The 21,823-nt window shown below is 38.9% G+C and overlaps 1 protein-coding gene across 2 annotated transcripts; it reads left to right on the top strand.

The window, feature by feature from the left end:
- The first annotated feature begins 106 nt into the window (after positions 1–106).
- Positions 107–21,763, top strand: LOC129179263 (glycerol-3-phosphate acyltransferase 4). 2 transcript variants are annotated; one of them, XM_054772268.1, is made up of 13 exons: positions 110–310; positions 3,331–3,875; positions 10,276–10,345; positions 11,606–11,906; positions 14,017–14,091; positions 14,197–14,286; positions 15,838–15,931; positions 16,034–16,149; positions 19,153–19,208; positions 19,284–19,369; positions 19,456–19,584; positions 19,652–19,731; positions 20,689–21,763. In XM_054772268.1, exons 2-13 carry the CDS (start codon positions 3,708–3,710, stop codon positions 20,795–20,797), a joined length of 1,374 nt encoding a protein of 457 aa, XP_054628243.1. In that variant the 5' UTR covers positions 110–310; positions 3,331–3,707; the 3' UTR covers positions 20,798–21,763. The 2 variants fall into 2 exon arrangements, with proteins under 2 accessions (XP_054628244.1, XP_054628243.1); XM_054772269.1 differs by lacking the exons at positions 14,017–14,091; positions 14,197–14,286 and having other exon boundaries at positions 107–310.
- Positions 21,764–21,823: the final 60 nt, after the last annotated feature.

Raw genomic sequence — 21,823 nt, 5'->3', positions numbered from 1 at the left:
CCTGGCGCGCTACAGCCGTTTATTTGTAAATGTGTTAACTAGTTTTGCATAATAATACAGTATGTGGGAGTAGTAACATATGTGTGCATTTACGCAGTATCCAATCAAGCAGCAGCCATAATGTGAGTAGTATCACCTTCCAACCAGCGGGGGTCGCTGCGAGGCAAGCGTGTCTTGTGGTTGTAAAACCACACAACAAGCTCCTAGTGGCCTGTTTGATCACGTTGTCCGCCGGGTGGATTCTATCTTCAGTCTATACAGGACAAAGACAAGCGATGGACTCCGGAGCCCAAATCTAAGTCTATCGAAGGTGGGTCTAGCATTCCATTTTTACTTATCTTTCACACGTGATTTGGCTGGTTGTAAAAGTAAAGAGGACTACTTAATCCACGTTGACAACAAAAGCCTTGGCTCAGCAGTTCATTCCGAAGCCGCGGCCGTTAGCAAGCTAACCCGCGAGCTGGAACACACCCGGGATCAAACCTGATGTGCCATTCGGCTAGCTTTAAGCTAACTCAAGCGTATTGTAGCCCCATGGTAGCTTTGTGTGCATTTTAGCTGCCTGGCTCTCGAACAGCACACTTGGGTTTTAACACCGTCAGTTTATGTTGGCAGAAAGTGTTGATGTGAGTGCCAGTGAAGAAGCTAACAGTAGACGGGGATTCTCGTTAGCCGTCCAGTTGAATTATCAGTAGAGGGTGAAAGGGGGCCTCCGACACGCTATCTACTTCTGTGTGGTTGGTAAACTGTTGATGGCGTCACTTTCCCCTTAACCACCTTTAGCTCTCCCTACAGGACAAAAGAGTCGACTCCCCAAAATAGCTATTAAAACATATTTTGTCAACTTTTTGTTTTGCTTAGATCTCTCTATCAACTTGAGTTTTAATAAAAATATCCAATGTGTAAATATTTTTTATTATTTCAACCCTCTAAATGCCAAATTGATTCAATTATGTCACTGCTTTTGCTTAGAAAAATACATTAAAAATGAGTTATTTTCCATATAATAAATGTTAGGGGGCTACGGCTCTATGTTAAAGATTAGGGTAGGCTAGTGTATACTTTTGCAGACTCTGCTATACGTGCACAAATCACTTTTATTGAGCACGATGTGGAACTGCAAGCTTCTCCCTCACACCTGCAAAAAACAGCTACAGCAGAGCAGCTTGTTTGCAGTTCTAAACATATGCTTATTTATGGTGCTGCTGACTTTTTGCAAACGTGTCATGGACTATTACGTCAGCAAGCCCCCCTCCGCACCGAAACGTAAATTTGACAAATTGGACTAATTGCATCACCTACAATGTGAAAATTGTCCAATCTGTTATAAACATAAAAAATGACAACTTTGACTATTTTTCAACAAAATGAAACCTTGAAATTAGAAAATGCATGCTTATATTGTCTAATTACAATGTGTTGAACAATTGTGCTTATAATGGATGTCAATGGGACTTTTTTTGGCCTCTAGGGACCTGGAAAGGGTTGGAAATTTGGAATCTGACCCTACAAAAAAATACAAAGCATCAAAGTAAATTATATTACTCATCTTATGTTTAGTTAAGCCTTTGACATAGAGCACCAAGCCCCCAACACGTATTATATGGAAAATAACTCATTTTGTGTATATTTTTCTCAGCAAAAACAGTGACATCATTGAATCAAATGGGCATTTCGATTGTTAAAATGATAAAAGATATTTATGTTTGGTATTTTTTGTTAGCACTTAAGTTGATTGAAATATCTAAGCAAAAAAAATTAATCTTATGTTTTTATAGCAGTTTTTGGGAGTAGACTTTTTTGTTGTTGTGTAGGGAACCGAAAAGGTGGGAAATTGGCCTACGTGTCTGGTTGACCTAGGAATACATTTTAAATTTGAATTTTATGATTTTTCATAAAAAGGGAAATAGGAAAAAATTGTGCATTATGGAGCAACACAACCAAAGTTATGAGCCAAAATATACCTGCAAAGACAAAAAAGTATTTACGGACCCCACAGAGTTAAAACAGTTGAATGGATACAGCACTGCTAATTAAGCCTGTCACAATAACAAATTGTTCATGCACGATAATTGTCCTACAAATTATTGTGAATAATCGATATTATTGACAATTTTTTTCATTAATTTCATAATATTGATGAGTAGATGCTATCAAAAGCAATAAACTTATTTAACTTAAACTTAGACAGATGCAAATTACATTTAATTAAACAAACATATTAAATTAAATTAAAAAAGAAAACCTCAAAGAAAATAAAATGGACTCTCAATCTCTTTTTGAAAAAATTGCACTTCAAAAATCACAATGATAACCAAAAAGTAAAGAAAAGTTAAGAAAAAGAACACTCCAATACAAAAACACAGTTATGTAGTGTATTGTTATACTAATGCAGGGAGTCATATTTGAGCTGGACCACATATCTGTGGTGGCAGAGTAAAATGCAATGTTTCTGATGTCCTTCAACATGTCTTTTTCACTCAGTTATACAGTTCAAGAAATGCTGTTTGTGACATGTACGTTCTCCCAGGCAATTTGTCCTGTCTGTCAAACATTTGTAACATTTCCCGAAATGTTGGCTTTTCAACCATATTGAAAGGTTGCATGTCTTTTGCAACGTAGCGAGCGACACTGTCTGTGAGCGCGCATCATTTTGCGCTGTCTGTTTATATTTACTTTGCTGACCAAACGCCTCAGTAAGCACTGGTCGTATTGCCCTTCTTTCTCGTAAATACTTTCGAACAAATGCGACATATCGGTTCGTGCGCTCACGTTGTTCATTCTGTTGAAAACTGAAATATTTCCCACACTGGGGTGGTGGTATTTGCCTTAGAAACCATCACTTCTATGCCTTCATTCATGTTAGCCTCGTGAGCCAGCATATGCTAACTTGCTGCTAGCACTGTGTATCCACTCACTAGTAGCCCTGCCTACACGTAATGTCTGAGAGGAGTGTTCACTCTCTCTGTTCATTCCACTGGGGCATCAACGCGCACAAACAGACGCAGAGTGAACCCTCTTGTCATCCAACTTGTGTGGTAAAGAGAGATGAAACAGACACGCCTGCATGCACATGTTAATTTATCGAGGCCAGCATAATTATCAACTTAGTTTTTTTTTATCATTCAGTTAATTGATTTATAAATTATTGTGACAGGCCTGCTGCTAAGTAAGCTTGACTGAACGGAACAAACACACTGTATCATCTGTGCTTACCAATGGCAAAAACGCTTTCTAATGATTATTATAGGCCTGTACAAGCGAGATATAGATAAGTTCAAATTGAACAGAACATTTTGTGATGATACACAGCTTTTTGTTTTTTTCCAGGCCAACTTCTCACTGTGGATGTTCATCACGCAGGCCAGCTACCTGCTGTGTCCAGCTGTAATTTTTTCTTTACAATTCCCCCAATGGAACACTTGCTGCATACAACAAGAAGGACATCTGGATGTTAAAGATGTACAGATTGATGGAACAATGGAACTAGTTTCTGCTTTAACATTGCCCATGAGGGCAACATCAAGATGATCAAAGATTCTCTGTGCAGTCTGAGGCGCAGCTCCATCATATAGTCGTCCATATGAGACCTTGTGTTGACACCAGATAAGGGCCACTTGGTGCCACGACGTGGAGCTCGAGACTTCTTCTGCTCTACTCGTCTTACTCAACAATCAAGAAGACCTCACCACTCGCTTGTTGTCAACATGGAGCTGTTCTTCAACCCCTTTGACAGCTTGGTGTGTATCCTCCTGGGTATCTCCTTCACCGTGTGGTTCACGTTGCTGCTCGTCTTCATCATTGTGCCCGCCATCTTTGGGGTGTCTTTTGGCATTCGACGTCTCTACATGAAATCATTATTGAAGCTCTTTGAGGTAAGTGCTTGTACCATAACTTTGTGTTCACAAAATGAATGTTTTGAAGGGGGGGCGTGACATGTTAAACCATAAAGCTTCTATTGTTACTTGTTGGTGTAGTTTCATACAGCTGCTTTCAGACTTGTACTGTACAGCATGTACCCAGTGGTCATTGCATTATGTGGCAGATATGGATTAACACTGCAATCTCAGTGCTACTGCTGTTATGTAACCTTTGGCAAGGTGGGGTGTTGCTCATCACCAACTATAGTCTGTGTCACAGCTCCAACTGCCTCAAGTACAAATTGCAGCCTTTTTTAATAATGGGGTTAGTGAGTTTAAATTACTTTTCAGGACTCCTAGACCGTTAATCGAGTACAACTTGTATAACATGAAGCAGCTCTTGTGCCAGAAACAAATGGGCCAAAGGAAGCTGGAGGAAATTTTCCTAGCTTGTGATTCCAGTAGCAATAATGAGGAATGTAGTGTTAAAAAGACACATGCAGAACTGAGTGTTCTAAATTTAATCAAGGTTTCATGGTTTGACATTAATTCTTCTCCTGATCATATCAGTAAAAAGCAGGACCTTTTCATGGCATGTTGTCAGTGTGCTTTAAGTAAGGTTCTCACAGTTTGTGATACTTTGACTATGTTATATCTACTGTAAAACCTATGTTGGCCCTATCAGATGTGAGCTAAAGCATCTGCAGTGCCAAATGCAAATGCTGGAGGCTAATTCCAGTGTGTTCAGACATGCCTACTTGACATGACTGCACCTTAATGTGCTCACTAACGTTATTCAAATGTATCATGCTTTGTGGTGTTGTATCAAATTGTAATCTGAAACTTCTGACGTGCCTCCCAGTCCATTTCTTTCCTGTACTTTTTTGGCTCACAGTTAAGAGAACATTGTGTACTTTTCCGCTCAGCTCCTAAGTACCTCCCTATTTTTGTTGCTTAAAGGAAGGCCTTTTAGGTTGAATTAAACGAGCACTACGCAAATTTAAAATTATTTAACAAATTAGCAAATTATGTAACACTCAAAATTATTTAACCACCATTGTAAATGTACAAAAAAATAGTGATCATTTGTTCTGTTATACACTCCTGATCAAAATCTTAAGACTAGTTGAAAAATTGCTACAATTTGCATTTTGCACATTTGGGTCTTTAATGAAGTTTTAACTTAATTAACTTGTAATTTAAACAAACAAAAAAAAACTAAAATAGGTTTTTTATCACCTGATCAAAAGTTTAAGACCACAGGCTATAAAAGCCAAAATCTGCTCAAAATGTTCTTTTTCTGTCAGGCATTCACACTGTCGTGCCCTCCTGATGGCTAAAGCTAAGAAGCTTTCTCTTTTTGAACTCCATAAGCAAGGCCTCTCACAGCGTGCCATTGCTGCTGAAGTTGGGCGCAGTAAGACAGTCATTCTACATTTTTTGAAAGAGCCTGAGCATTATGGAACAAAAAAGTCAAGTGATAGACCCAAAAAATCACACCTGCGCTGAGCCGGAGGATCTGATTGGCTGTCCATCAAGACACAGGGCGGTCTTACACCATATGAAGACCCTTACTGGTGTCGACTGCAGCACAATAACCATCAGACGGCATCTGTGGGAAAAGGGTTTAAAAAAAAAAAAACAAATTCAAAGACCTAGTCTCCTTCAACGCCACAAAACTGCCCGTTTAGACTTTGCCAGGGAGCATCAAACATGGGACATTGAAAGGTGAAAAAAAGTTTTATTCTCTGATGAGAAAAAATGTAACCTTGACGGTCCAGATGGGTTCCAATGTTACTGGCATGACAAGGAGATCCCACCTGAGATGTTTTCTACCCGGCACAGTGGAGGGGGTCCATCATGATTTGGGGTGCTTTTTTATTCAGTGGAACACTGGAGCTTCAGGTGGTGCAGGGTCGTCAAATGGCGCATGCTTACGTGCAGATGTTGCAGCGGGCATCCCTCATGACTGAGGGCCCTCGTCTGTGTGGACTTCTTCAGGGAGAATAACATCACTCTTTTGGAATGGCCATCAGTTCCAGACAGTTGATGCCCTTCGTGAAGCCATCCTCACCACTTGGAGCAAAGTTCCCACTAGCTTCCTGGAAACACTTGCATCAAGCATGCCCAAACAAAGTTTTGAAGGGATTCACAAGAACGGTGGAGCTACTCATTACTGAGTCCTACTGAGAACATTTTTTGTTCTGGTTTGGAGAGTTTTTTGTTATTTTTTTGAGCGATGGTCTTAAACTTTTGATCAGCTGATAAACATTCTGTTTCAATTGAATTGTTGTTTTCAATAAATTACTTTTTCAAAGTGCTTTTTGTCTCACTCCCCCTTCTTGCTTTTGCGTATTGTAGCTTTACTTAAAACCTCATTAAGATCCAAATGTGCAAAATGCAAATTCTAGCAATTTTTTAACTGGTCCTAAGATTTTGAGTGTATGTGTTGATATTAGCAGAGTGACATCTAATGACCATGGCCAGGACATGTGTGTGTGATTTTTATGGATTATGTGAGAGACAAAAAGTGGGAAAAAACATGAAAAGCAAAACAAATATGTTTAGAAATACTTCCTTCTGTCTGTCCTTTTTGGCTCACAGCAGCACCAGCTGCTTGTTTAGAAGAGCGATACATGTTTTAATGTTAGTCTTCAAAGGGGTCCAATAAGACTAGAGAAAGTTGCTAGATTTGTCTCTAGTCGCAACAAAGCCACTAAGTTGGGAACACTGATCCCTCCTGCTTCGGGCTGGGTAGTTATATGATTGAGATCAGTGATTGCGATAAATTTCAGGTCGATTACAGTGATCAGCTGTGAGCATATTTACTTGATCAAACATGGCGGAAATGTCAGTGACAACAGCCAATCAGAGTAAACCTTTTGCCGAAGACATAAACAGAATGTCCGAACTTGGAGCTAAACGCGGAGCTGATGGCAGCGAAATAGATACAAGTCAGCCGTGACTTAGAGTTACCCTCCGACGATGAGGCTATTGTTGAAAAGAGAGGTGTCTGAATGTGGGTTGTGTGGTGGTGGTGTGGGTATCTCCAAAGTGATGTGGAGCAAATGAAGTCGACGTGCAAGGTATGTCGGCGGTCGGTGCCCTTAAAAACGGGCAACACACCAAATCTGTTTAATCATTTGACGTACCACCACCTAATTGATACAGCCATCTCTAAAATGGCTGTATCAAATTAAGCATTTTCAAGCTTAAATTGCTAAATGAAGTATTTTCTCTCATTTAGCTACAAGGCAGAACATGCATTCTAATTGTGAATGTAATATACTACATTGGTCACTAGGTGTCAGTAATTGTTCAGTGAGACAACCACCAGACTTGATCTCCAGTACAACAGGCATTTAATTGCAGGTTTAAATGATTTGAAACAAGCACAATAATAAGATGACAATCATAATTAGGGCTGCAGCTATCAAATGCATTTTATTAATTGAGTATTCTACTGAAAATTCCTTTGATTCATCTAGTAATCAGACAAAACATATTTTTGCTTATTAAAGAGCAATTATAACTAAGAGAAAAGACATTTCACTTAATAATGAACAACCAATTGGTTTCATTTTGTCGATAATGATCAGTTTTATTTCTTCTTCTTCTTCTTCTTATATTTCTCTTTAATATTACCGCTCCTACAACCAAACAGCCGCTTCTTCGTCTGCATGGGTGACGTTGGTGCGTTGGTGACTTAAGCGTGTTACGATTCCTCAGTGCTGAAAAATTACTTTCTGTAATTGTAGTACTCGAATTATCAAGGAATCATTTCACTCCTAATAGGAGTGCGACACACGAGCACAAGTTGTATTTATGTCGCAAATGGCTTATTTTCTCAGATTTTTATCTACTATGTTGTGTAATACAAATGTAATGGAGACTATATTGCTGTTATTTCATGTCTAGAGGGCTCTCAAAATGTTAAAAACCATATTTAGAATATCGTAAACAGGTTCTCCATGCTCTAACTATGCTTGAGCATACAGAAAGCATGAAAATGCAGAGTCTACACTCGGGGTGCTGTTTGCTACTTTGTTAGCACGCTAGCAAACACTGCTGCTGTAATCACATGGGCTCTATCCAGTCGCTGCTGGATAGACGTGCTATGGCAGAGTCTGGAATCGACTCCTTGTATCATATGTGGCAATATCAGAGATTTGAGATGCAGGCCGATGTAATCTGTTGATGTGTTTTTTTTTTTGTTTGTTTTTTTGTGCTGATATCGGCCCGATATCCGATATCAATATTGGACCAAGACATCCCTAGTCTGCACAGCCTGCCACTGCAGCCAGCACATGGAGCAGCAGTTTAGCCAATACTAGTGGTGCAGCCACAGGACCAAAACAGCAGTAAATGGTCTCAATTTTAACTTGACTAGCTAATCTGTGTTGTGAGTAACTCATTCGATACCAAAGACATATTTATACGTTTTTTTAAACCCAAACACTCACTCCCAACGATGTATTAATACGGCTTTTATGTTTTTTTTGCACGAGAGGCAAAAAGAGGTGATGACCCAAGTGCACAATAAAAGAGGTCACTTTTCAAGCAGTTTTAAGCCATAAAACGGCCACAAGGAGGCAGAAGTGCATTTGATGAGCACTTGGCATGGCTCATTTGCCAGCAAGGAGGAAGTGAGAGAGCGTGGAGTGTACCGTGCAGGAGGTTACACATTGTTGGGAAATTTTAACGCATGCACATGCGCGCACACACACACACTGATTAGTTCCAAATGTGAAAATTAATAGTTCATGGTGTTACTGTATATTTGTAAATAAATTATTTTGTGTTCATTTTGTGGTGCAGTTGTGAAGTGTAGTGAAACGTTTTTATGATATTTGATAGATATTTTATTTCAAATCAATTGTGGTCAATATGTAAAAAAATAAAAAATTAAGCCTGTGGGCTACTTTGTCCCAAACATCTACCTCCTAGTATAAACATAGAGTTACATATATTTACTTATTTCATTTATAAATATGAGTAGGAATGTCCGATATTGGCTATTTTGCTGTTAACTGATATGCCGATATTGTCCGACTCTCAATTTCCGATTCCGATATCAACAGATACCAATGTGTAACATCTATATTTTTTTCATGAGTAAAGTTGTTGAAAAGTAACAATACTCCTAAATGAGTACAGTTGTTTTGTTGGCTACTCCACCCATCTCTGAGTAGATAATTGATGTATTACATATGTTATATAAGAATACGTTTGTGTTTCTTGGTCCTTCATTTACAGTATGTTAATTTATTTTTAGTTAAAGGTGTATTGTTTTAATTTATTGTATTTAGAATGATAACTTTCATGTTCTTATTTTATATTTTATTGCATTGGAACTATTTAAAAAAATATACACATAAAAATATATAATAAAATATAGCGCAGCTATTTTCCATCTTAACTCACTGTGCTGTTTTTGCAGATTAAATATGTATGAAGTCACGTTACCATCGTAATAAACTGCCACACATTCGACAGTAGTCAAAGACTAGTCCTCCACACGGCTAACATAATGTTAGCAAGGTACAATAACCTTAATCTCACTGATTTGCGCTACGTTAATGTGACTTTTTTGCGGATCTTCCCCTTCATTCAGGAGGAGATGATGCAACACATAAGATACATAACATGACAGATACATGTCACTGTGTTCAACTTGCCATTTAGTCACATTTTGTCTTTTTTTTTTTTTTTTTTTTTTTTTTACATTTTGTTTTCCTTCTCTTTCGTGGCATTTCTTTAGCCTCAATCTCCCCGTGCCTTCAAACATTCGCTTCCTTCTTCGTCCTTGCATGGGTGACGTAAGCGCATTGGTGACGTAAGCGATTTCTCAAAAAAATCCTTGATTATTGTTTGTTATCGAGGTACTCAAATTATTTGAGGAATCGTTGCACCACTAGATAATGTAGTATAATTTGCTTTATTTACTCTGTATGTTAATACAATTTTGAACTAATCTCTCTACTTTTTTTTTTTCAGTGTTTAGTACAGATGCTTGTAAAACTGCCAGCTTAAAAACAATATAAAAAATTGTGATAGTCGAGATTGGATGATATGAAAAGTATGTCTTGATGTTTGTTTGTTTTTTTGCCATATGGCTGAGCCCTACTCTTGCTAGGTCTTCTTATGTCTGGCAGACCAGGTACGCAAGTGTTAAGAAGCAGAGTCACGATGTTATCTACTATACAGAGATGGAACGACAAGCTTCATTGCACAGACAGTGAATGGGGGAAAATAGGTAGCGCCAAATCTATTTGTGGCAGTCCAAATTTATTCGTAGCGAGTCTCTACAAATAAGTGAAATGTATGGGAAACACTGTGCTTATAGTACTGAATAAGAGGCACATGTGCGATTTACATTTTCATTTTGGAAAACTCATTTACTCTTGTTTTGTAGTGGGCTACAGTGAGGCTAGAGAGAGGAGCCAAAGAAAAGAATCATCCCTTGTACAAACCCTACTCAAATGGTAAGATGTGATTTGCTGTGATTCTTTGCATGTGTTCATGTTCCATATACACTCCTGATCAAAATTTTAAGACTAGTTGAAAAATTGCAAGAATTAAAATTAATTTTGCACTATTGGATCGCTCTCATGAAATCTACCATGACTAGTAATTGCAAACAGACACGTTCTTTCTATGCAGCTGTTGTTGATGGATGTAGCGTTAGTTCCTATCGATGGGCTCTGTGAAATCATGAATGTACTTGTTACTGCATGGCCATAGCATGTTAAAAAGCTTAAATTTAATACGGTATTTGAAGAACAAACACTTGACGGAGTATGGTGAGTTTTTGAGGGTCACGGTGTGATCATCAGTCACGGTAGCTAACGCAGCCAAAACACTGGACAACACTCGCCCGTATGTGCGTGACAGTCAGAAGGCTAAGCAAATAACCCAAAAAATAATTGAATTAATCTGCCTTTGTCAGCGGTGGAAGACACTGGGTTTGCCAACTGCTCTCGCACTTGGAGCTCACCTATGTGCTATCTGGAATTCCTGCTAGGGCTCCACCAGTGTACTCGATCTCACATCCAAAGTCTCAAAGTGTCTCATCCTCTGTAAGTTTCACGAGTGATATATTTTCTTTTGAAGAAGTAATTCGAAGATATTTTAAGGTGGTTTTATGGTTCCTTTTTTCATATATAGCCAATAGCAGGGCTGCAGCCAGGACCCCATGGGGCCCTGGGTCCCATGACATTTTTTTTTTTTACTTTTACTCATTCAACAAAGTCAGGACATTCATGCTGTTAGCCACAGCACAAACATTCCCGTATTTTTTGTTTTAAAACATTTAAAATGTCTTACTTACTACGTCCAACCTCAGCAGCAATGGCACACTGCGAGAGGCCTTGCTTATGCAGCTCAACAGTCTGACTGCATTCAAAGAGAGAAAGCTTTTTAGCCTTTGCTATAAAGACATCATAATAGTGTGAATACCTGACAGAAAATGACATTGAATCCAAATTTTTGCCAAGATTTTGGCTTTTTAATGGCTTTGGTCTTAAACTTTGGATCAGCTGATAAACAGCCTATTTCACTTTAATGCTTGTTTGCAATAAATTGCTTACTCTTTTTTTGCCGCACTCCCACTTTTTATTTTTGAATTTTGAAGCTTAAGATCCAACATTGCAAAATGTAAATTTCTGCAAATTTTCATCTGGTCTTAAAATTTTGGTCAGGAGTGAATGTATTGCTGACACCATCCTCCTTTTGAACTACCCTAGCTATCATTGCAAAAGAGCCCACTTCTTTGGAAGAAGAGATCAAGGAAATTCGGCGCAGTGGCAGCAACAGAGACCTAGACTCAGCCCCTGAGTTTGAGATGTCTGATATTTTCTACTTTGCTCGGAGAGGAGTGGAGAGCATCATGGACGATGAAGTGACGAAGCGGTTCTCTGCTGAGGAGTTGGAGTCTTGGAATCTGCTGACACGCAGCAACTACAACTTTCACTACATCAGTCTGAGGCTGACAGTCCTGTGGGGACTGGGCCTCCTGATCCGCTATGGTTTCCTGCTGCCTCTGAGGTATGTACAAATAATGTACATATATTTACTCAAGCTTTGGTGGAGACACTAAAGTTGTGAGGACCCTCATTGTCACACTACAGCCAGAAGTCATATTTTGACCGTAACACTACCTGATATTATAGTGCTACTACTGACAGTAGTTAGTACTGTCAGTGGAAATCAACATTAATTGGGAACACGCCAGCGTTACATTACTGCTATTGCAACAATGCTGCCCACCATATCTCTACTGTCTGGGTAATATTTTAATTAAGTGCTTCATTTTTTTCCAGTCACTAAAAGGGGGCACTAAAAATAATTCACTAGATATTTAGGTATACGTGCACAATGAGCTATGAGGTCTGTATCCAAAATGATAATGTTCAGTTTTGATTGACAGACTGGTATAATTTTAACATGTTGATTATTGCTGTCTTTGTAGTGTTGTAGAATGCACTGCATCATGTTTTACCTCAACCTCAGTGAGAACCAGGTGTTAAATTGGGCTAAGGCACACCAACCTGCACCTATTTTAGCAGTTATGGATGTATACCTCAAAGTACACTGATCAAAACGATGAGGGGGAAAAAAAAGCTTGTGGGACTGGTAGTTTCAGTTGTAACGTTTATTCTTGCACCCAGCTCGTCTTGACCGTCAGTAGACATTCTGAACACACACAACAAACTTTTGACCTTCAAAATAAGAGCACTGTTTGCCACATCCTGTCTTATTGTGTAAACGAAATAAGGGTGTCATAAAAAGTATCTTGCAAATAGAATTGCACTGGTGACTTTGCCTTCCTTCACCACATGCACGGGTATTACAGTTTGTTGAGGATTTTGTAGCAGTGTGTGCAGAAGCTTACATCCCATTATAAAAGTTAGCCAAGCTACATCTGTTTCTGTATGAACAGATGTATGGTGTATGATGTATTACATCAATAAATGTAAGGATTTTTGCATTTAATTAACAGACATTTTATTCACTAACCCAAAAAGCACACACTCGATGCTGGTAAAGTTGTAAAGGTAAAAAAAAACAAAACAGAATTCTAAAAAAATGTAATGGAAAAAATAGAATTTGGAAAAGATAAAATGGAATTTGGGGAAAAAAATACAACTGATTTCAAAAGGCCCTAGTTGATGCATGGTGTCAGTTGGAGTGGAGCCACGAAATGAGGAAATGCAGTATTGACATATTACATTAATTACACTCTGAAAGTATCAATCAAAATTGAACGTTCTTTGTCAAGGCAGAATGTTCTATACAAAGCTTCTAGTAGACTTCTTTTGAGGTGCAGGTGTATCTAAATGTTTGGCAAAGGAGCATAAATGTACCAGGTGCAGATTAGCTACAGAAGTGTTGTGATAAGAGTTTAGTAGCCTACAACTGTCTTTAAGGATGTGCAAACAATTGGAAGGCCGCCTGATTGTGCATTAAATGTCATACAGTGAGTAGCCAAGCGAGAACCACTGAATGTGTCACGAGCACAGTGAGTCAGTGCTGACTGAGCGTGGCTGGTATGCCTCCAGTGAATACTGGGCAAGCAAATCACGCCACATGTGTACATATCAGCACATCATTCTTGAGTGTCCTCTTCCTCATATTGTCCCTCATTAGGGTTTTTTTCAGACAAATGTTTTGCCGTCATCAATTCAGTATTGATTCCATCCTCATTCAATACAATTAGCATGCTCTCCAGAATGGGAAGGTTGGCTCATCTAAATTAATTCCGTCTGTTACCCAGTACCAGTCACTGTCCAGTATGCCCTCTTGAAGAAACTTTGTCAGTGACAGTGGAAGTGCTTTTGCTTGATGCTTGCATGCCGTGTTTTCAGTTGTTGTAGTGAACAACAACTTTATAGTGATGGATCATAAGCTATATGTGCCCGGCAATTGGCTGGCGACCAGTCCATGTTGTACCCAGGAGAATTTAGCTGGGAAAGGCTCCAGCTGTGACCCCAATGAGAGGCTGTAGAGGCTGATGGTTGATCCATAAGCTTAAGTCATAAAGTTCCAGTGGAAAGTGAAATATAGTTTTCTTTCTGGTGCATCTATTTACCCCCCTGGCCTGTTGACTTATGTTAACTCTACTGTGTCATCTGTAACATGAACCTGTTTGTTCCAGGGTAACCCTTGCCTTCACTGGTGTTGGCCTGCTGGTATTCCTCACCTCTGTTATAGGCTTATTGCCCAATGGAAGGTATGGTGGATGCCAACGCAGACTTTTTTTTTGGACATCATAGTTTTAGTCATCCCATCAATACACACCCAAAAGCTAAAGTGAAACGTGTGCTCCTTCTTGCAGGATAAAAAGCATCCTGAGTGAAAAAGTTCATCTTATGTGCAACAGAATATGTGTCAGAGCTCTGACTGCCATCATAACATACCATGACAGGTAAGCGGCAGAGCATTACAGAGTACAGAGTAACAGCATTCACTAAGTGACCTGATTTGGTGGTTGTGTGTCTACCCTTTGAGGGCTTTTAGTGTAAAATAATACAAAATTGTAGGTGAAATTGACTGCAGATGTGAGTGAAATTGTGTAAATGTTACTCTATCAAACAGTAAAATCTTGTAGATGCTGTGAAAGTGTAGTAATTTTGATTAGTTGTAGTACTGATTAATCAAGATATAAAGACTGAAAACATTTTTTTTATTTATTTGAGACTGAAAGTAAACATGCATTTGTAGCACAATTGTGAATTGTGTTATGTGATGAGCTCCACTGTAATTGTGTGCATGTTCAAGATGAATTAAACCATTACCAATATAAATATATTTTCACTTACATTTGCAGGTTTGATGCATGTTTAAAAACAAAAAAACACACACCAAGAATTCATGCAACTAACGTTTTGGTGTTTTGGGATATGCTTGAGTTACTGTCCCCATTAAGTTATTGTCTGATATGATCAGACAATGTTTTCTTACTTAGAAAAGGATACTTATTTTTTGAAGTGCTAAGCTATGTAATTATGTTCAGTTTTTGTAAAAAAAAAAAAAAAAAAAAAAAAACCTTAAAAATAAAGGGAAAAAATAATTTTATTCAATGCTTCCATTAAAAAAAATGGAAGCATTTCCTCCTCAAACCTGATCCACCTTGGTCTACAGGAAATTACATAATGCCAGATGGGTTTTCTCCAAAGGAAGGAGGCCAGGGTGGGTTAGTCGGAATGTGAGCGTGGATGTGAACGGGAGGTTGCCAGAGGGTCAAACTTGAAATATTCAAGAATTTATTGGTTTGGACAAAGCACAAAACCCTCAACAATAAGGCTTTTACATATAAAAAGTAATATACAAAGGTTTAAAAAAAAAAAAAAACACAGCAAATTTGAGACATACACGATGACGCTGATTTGTATTCATTTTTATCACTGTCCTTTTATGGACCCAGAATTGAGAACTTCAAATTATACACAATATACAATGAGCTGTTTTAAGTTAAAGGGACCCCTTTGTGAAGCTATGTCATAGTAATAGAGAAAATACAAAATTCAGGAAGTGAATAGTGTTAAATAAGAGGCTGATGGTGTTTAGGTTGCCTGTTTTGCAATGCAGTGGTTGGGCAGGAGGGACACTGCTTTGAAATGACATGCTACTGGGCCTGTTGTAAGACACTCTTCTCTGTCATTTGGTTATATAAATGCACCAGTGATGTTCTCCTGCTCTGTTAAAGGGAGTGTAACTCAATTCCTGGAATGAAGACTTGGTATGTGCAAGTCTTACATGCTCAGAAGGTCAAACAGTTTATGGCGTCTACATAATTCACTTTGTTGCTCTATAGAAAAAGTGTATTGCATTAAAAGCTAGCTGTATGTTATATATTAAAGAAATGTGTTATGTAACTGTGTCATGACATTCAACCACATGTGGTTTGAATTGGTGGTTCTTGGTAAATGCTAGTGGAGGTGCCAACTTAATTGTCTGTTTCTTTTTTATTTTCTAGTGAAAATAAACCCAAAAACGGAGGAATATGTGTTGCCAACCACACGTCACCTATTGACGTAATCATTCTGGCCAGCGATGGCTGCTACGCAATGGTAAGTTGATGCTTTTCCATACCAGTTGCTCGACTGTTGAAATTTCCACAGGCACACGTGGACCCCTTTGCACGTGTTATATATTGTGTGTGTGTGTGTCAGGTGGGCCAAATTCATGGGGGCCTGATGGGAGTCATTCAGAGATCCATGGTGAAGGCCTGCCCACACATTTGGTTTGAACGCTCAGAGGTCAAAGACAGACATCTAGTGGCCAAAAGGTAAAACTACATTTTTTTTGGACCCCACATTGTAAAAGGACCGTATGCAACTGGCTCTAAAGATTCAATTTTTTTTTCAACCAAAAGAATATAAGAACACCACCACCAGCTAGCATATGTTACCATTAGCGGTTTAAAAGAGAAGATTATTTTAAAATTATCTATTATCTAATTTTCACAATTACGAGTTAAACTGTATAAAAATTGTAATACATTTTCATATGGCCTGAATGAAATAACTGCTGTTCATGGCTGTCACTCATCTCATGTCATGTCTGGTATGCACATACATGCCATAGTGTGTACAAACAAACAAGCGCACGCACGCACACACACCAGCAGTCTCAGAAAGGCAACCACTGATTTACATTCCTGCTGTTAAAATAGGCTCTTCATTCAATGATAGCTAAGGTGAGTAGCGGAGTAGGGCTGGGAGATATATCGATATTTACTTTAAGCACGATATCAAAACCAACCAACGTTGATATCAATACAACCTGGATGTGTGCTGTATATCCCCATCCCTGCATGCAGGAGGAGGGGCGGAGCAGAAGCCCGGCAGCTCCAGTCGAAGCGACAGCAAGGAATAATGGGCGCCACACACGGGAGGCGACATCGCCTCTACTCCATTCATTTTCAATGGAATCTGCGCGATAGGATGATTATTGCGTCACTGTCCAGCCAAGGGACACGTGAAATTTGTGCGTGTTAAAGTTTGTGCTGGTGTGTGTCATGCGATGCGTGTCTTGCGGTACGATCCCAGAAAGTAGAAATATGTTCAATTTTTCATCGCTGTCCCCCAGACAAGGACCAATCAGCGGGAGTTTCATTGATCGACCAGTGAGCGGACAGGATTCTAATCAGTACGCTATACTTGCCGTGTCAGATTTCCCAGAGGTATTTGACATTTCTAAAAAAGAATATTGAGATATAAAGAAAAAAGCAGCGGCTCGGGAACTCGTTGACGCCAGAGTAAACATATCTGGCAAGTTTACATTAATTTACACGGACATTTATGTAAGTTAATCTTCAATACTAGCAAGAGACCTCGATCAACACCGGCCGCTTTTCCTCCTCTGAACTACTTTGATAACCCGAAATTCCCTCCACATCTGACAGCCAATCAAACCGCGGGAGACTTGTACAATTCGCTCTGGATGTGAATGCGTCGCTCACCTGTGTAGCTGGTCACAATCGCTTGTCGCCTCCCGTGTGCATGGTTTCGTACGCGATGGCGATGAATTTCACCAATTGCGGTCGTTTGCCAAATGCAATTGGGGAAACTCTTGCCATCGCGTAGCAAACAATGCACACGGGAGGTGACGAGCTTCTGTGTCCATCGACACCCGTGAACGACATGTTCACATCCAGAGCTTACTGGCATTGAAGATGAACTTAAATGTCAGTGTAAAATGAATGTAAACTCAAATAGCTCTGGGAAATCTGACAAGGCAAGTATAGCGTACTGATCAGCATCCTGTCCACTCATTGGTCGATCAATGAGACTCCCGCTGATTGGTCCTCGTCTGGGCGACAGCGATGAAACGTTTTTTCACATTTTTCAACTTCAACGCAAGCCAGCGTGTGCACGATGACACGTACGAACACAAACTTTCACACGAATTTCGCATGTCGCTTGGCTGGACGATGACTTGCGAAAATCACTCTTTCGCGCAGCAAAGTGGTGTGCGAATTGTACAAGTCTCCCATGTTTTGATTGGCTGTAAGATGTGGAGGGAATTTCAGGGTGTCAAAGTAGTTCAGAGGAGGAAAAGCGGCTGGTGTTGATCAAGGACTCTTGCTAGTACGGGATATTGCTAGTTTTGAAGATAAATTTACATAAATGTCAGTGTAAATTAATGTAAACTTACCAGATATGTTTACTCTGGTGCCAACGAGTTCCCAAGCTGCTGCTTTTTTCTTTATATCTCGATATTCTTTTTTTTTTATTTTTTTATTTTTTTAGAAATGGCAAATAGCAAATCTGACACGGCAAGTATAGCGTACTGATTAACATCCTGTCCACTCATTGGCCTACCAATGAAACTCCCGCTGACTGGTTGTCATCTGGGCGACGCCGATGAGTTGAAAGTTGAAAAAAGTTGAAACATTTTAAACTGTCTGGGATTGCGTCACATGACACGCACAAGCACAAACTTTCACATGCACGAATTTGACATGTCACTTGGCTGGATGGTGACATGTGATAATCGCCCTATCGCGCAGGTTCCACTAAAAATGAATGGAGTTGAGGAGATGTCGCCTCCCGTGTGTGGCGGCCATTATGCAGTTGACAGGTTGACGTTCCTGGCACAAAATAAGGACATGTTTGTGTCTTCTAAAAATGTTTACCAATAAAATACTACTGTTCAATTGAAAGCATTTTTGAGTTGCTGACATTTTTAAAATTTCCTCTTAAACCAGGCACTCCTTCATATTTTGTTCGTTATTAGCTGAGGATTTGAGCATAGCTAAAGGTTTGCTATTTAAAAAAAAAAAAAAAATTTGGCTTTTTCTGTATTTATTTCGAAAAGAGAATGGCCTACTTTATTTCAGAGGCTTCTTTTAGCTAAGATTTTTTATGTGCATTTTGCATGAAGCTTTAAAATTTCCAAAACACATGTTAAGTGTTTATTTTAATAAAACAACTTGACATGCATATTTGGCTTTGATTTTGTCTGAACTCACTTTGCTTAAAAAATATCAGGATATATATCGATATTCAACCTAAATATATTTGGATATGAGTGTTGGTCCATGTCACCCAGACCTAATAATTAGCAGTAGTTGCAACAAACATACCTAATGCGCGTGTGCGTGTGTGTGTTATGCGGGACGTACTTTATTAGAGGACGTTCTCAAAGGAGGAAGAAGGCAGGATGACATGCTTAGAGCACATTGTAATGTTTGCGCCCTCTAGGAAGCTGGGGAACCCATTGCATACAGTCCCTTTTAAGAATGTCAGTGATATGGTGACTTAATATTATTCTTTCGGCAATTCAGGTTGAGTGACCATGCGCAAGATAAATCTAAACTTCCTATTCTTATTTTCCCAGAAGGTGAGAGCACATTCCAATTTATGATTTTTTTTGTAAAGCTCAATAGTCTTTTTAATGAAACCTTTGGTTCTACAGGTACATGCATTAACAACACATCAGTAATGATGTTTAAGAAAGGCAGTTTTGAAATTGGAGGCACAGTGTACCCTGTAGCTATCAAGGTGAGAGAAACCCCTTTTTGCCATCATTGATGAATATTAATGACCATGTGTTGATAATGTGATTTGAGTGTTTGTATTCTTTGCAGTATGATCCCAGATTTGGAGATGCCTTCTGGAATAGCAGCAAATTTGGAATGGTCAACTACCTGTTACGTATGATGAGCAGCTGGGCCATTGTCTGTAGTGTATGGTACCTTCCTCCTATGTCCAGAGAGGTAAGACTCTAATTTGTGGTCTATTGCAACATATTATTGTGTTACATTTATCAATATTTCCCAATAGGAAGGGGAGGATGCTGTACAGTTTGCCAACCGAGTCAAAGCGGCTATTGCCAGGCAAGGAGGACTGGTGGACCTTTTATGGTAAGACACCAACACGCATTTTTATGGCTTTTACACACAAACTGTACGATTGTGTGTGTGACAGCTGGGAATCTAAGGGTAGCTCACGATATGATTTGTGATACATGGCTCATGATAATGATATCTCCATACAGCCATAGGGTCAAACAAAAAAAAAAAAACATTTTAGATATAGATATTTTGCAGCATAATTTAACCAGAGTATTAACAGCAGTAGTGCAAAAACAATCTCACAGTTTTAGAGAACATAACTGTAAATGGGATTTTATTTTAGATGTCTGACAGTGACACGATTTTAAACATATTCAGAAAACACGACATCTCATGTCTCTCAAATAGATGAAATCTATTAAGGTGAAGCACAAAAATAAACATTTAGTGTAGTGTAGTAGTGATGTAATCATTGGAAAGAGACCGAGCGACCCAGATAAGGTTGAGTAGCATGAAGACGATGTTAGTAAAGTAAACTAAACATGTCTCTTGATTGAACAACACAGAATGTAGCATTGGAATAGAAAGATAAACATTTTTCTTACTGGTTGGTTTTCTCCATGAGCTCAGGGTGGGCGGTGGTGGCTGTGCATGTCAGTCGTGACAACCTTGGATGGTATAAGAATATGGATGTCATAGGCTGTAATAAATTGCAGATGAGTGTAAAGTGAGTTCTATTTGTTGTCAGCTATTGATAGAAATTTTACTAAGTTTAGCTACCTACGTTAGGCTATACATTCAATGATAGCTGTCATAAGAACAGCAAAAACTAATTTGTTTGTGGACTCCACGATATGCTAACCGGTGGTGGTGGTGGTATGTCTTTTGGTTGGAAAAAAGTGTTATCTGGGGCAGAAAAAGCATAACACCTTTTAACTATTGTAGTAGATTTTTTGACCATTTTATTAAGTGTGACAAAATGATATCAAGCAGTGATCACAGTAACTAGCAAATCTTTCTTTGCAGGGATGGAGGATTAAAGAGAGCAAAAGTAAAAGATACATTTAAAGAAGAGCAGCAGAAGCTCTACAGTAAAATGCTGGTGGGAACCCAGGAGGACCGAAGTCGCTCATGAAGGACTTGTGAGGATGTTGGCTCAAAAACACTTGCAGGGAAGCACTGACTGCAAATGAAGTCAGCTGTGAACCCTCTATATTTGGGGCTTCTAGACTGTGTGCAGTTTGCAGCGTTGTTTCGGGTCCCTCTGAGCCTGCTGCCCATTGGGAATTACATGAGACAAGACTTGTTCGCATAAAAATGAGGAAATTGTGCTCTGAGATGGATATAAAAAGTCTTCCTTGTGTTTGAGGAAAGACTTGTAATATCTGTTATTGAGTACCGGTCTTTTTTGTACATTTCTTTTTTTTTATGTTTGTATTTCAGCTATGTTGATTTTGCAAACCAAGGTATACCTAGGTATATAACAGAAGAGTTCTAGACTATAAAACAATTTGAGGTTTTGCATGACTTGCCAGACTTTGTTACATTTAAAACTATTTTTATGAGCTTTTTTCCAAGAAACAGTCTTATATCTTAAGCTTTGTGTTTTACATGAAGGCTTGTATCCGCACGATTACAACAGCAGCAACTTGTTTTACTGATGAACTCTAGTCAGCATTTTTGTTCCATGGAATGTGTAAAAGCTCACACATTGTGAAGTGGAAACTGCACCTGTTCCAGGTAATGATGGCGTACACTGTCCCAATATACAAGATGAGATATTTAAACTATCAATGCCCATCATAAGCAGGCAACTGTGGGGATTTAAAAATGACAACTGGTCTCCTAACAAAAACATAATTACAATAATAGCAAGCAGCTAACATTCACTAACACACTCCTAAACAAACTCCAATGCCTATTTCCTGCAACAACAACTTTGTCTAATTTATTTTAAGTGACCTCGAAAGGCTATTGTCTTGATTTCCTTTGCTTTGATGCTCTTTCTCGTACTTGGCAGCCTCTTTTAAGAAGAGTGTAGCTGTAGTGTGGCCTCCCAACCAACATGATTGCATCAGAAAAATAAACCTTCAAGAATGATGATTTGTGCCTGGAGGTGGATTTATTTTCAAAGCACAGTGTTATTGAAATAATACATATA

The sequence above is a fragment of the Dunckerocampus dactyliophorus genome, chromosome 4, assembly GCF_027744805.1.
Source record: "Dunckerocampus dactyliophorus isolate RoL2022-P2 chromosome 4, RoL_Ddac_1.1, whole genome shotgun sequence".
NCBI classification, from domain to species: domain Eukaryota; kingdom Metazoa; phylum Chordata; class Actinopteri; order Syngnathiformes; family Syngnathidae; genus Dunckerocampus; species Dunckerocampus dactyliophorus.
This window is presented reverse-complemented; position numbering and strand designations above follow the sequence as displayed.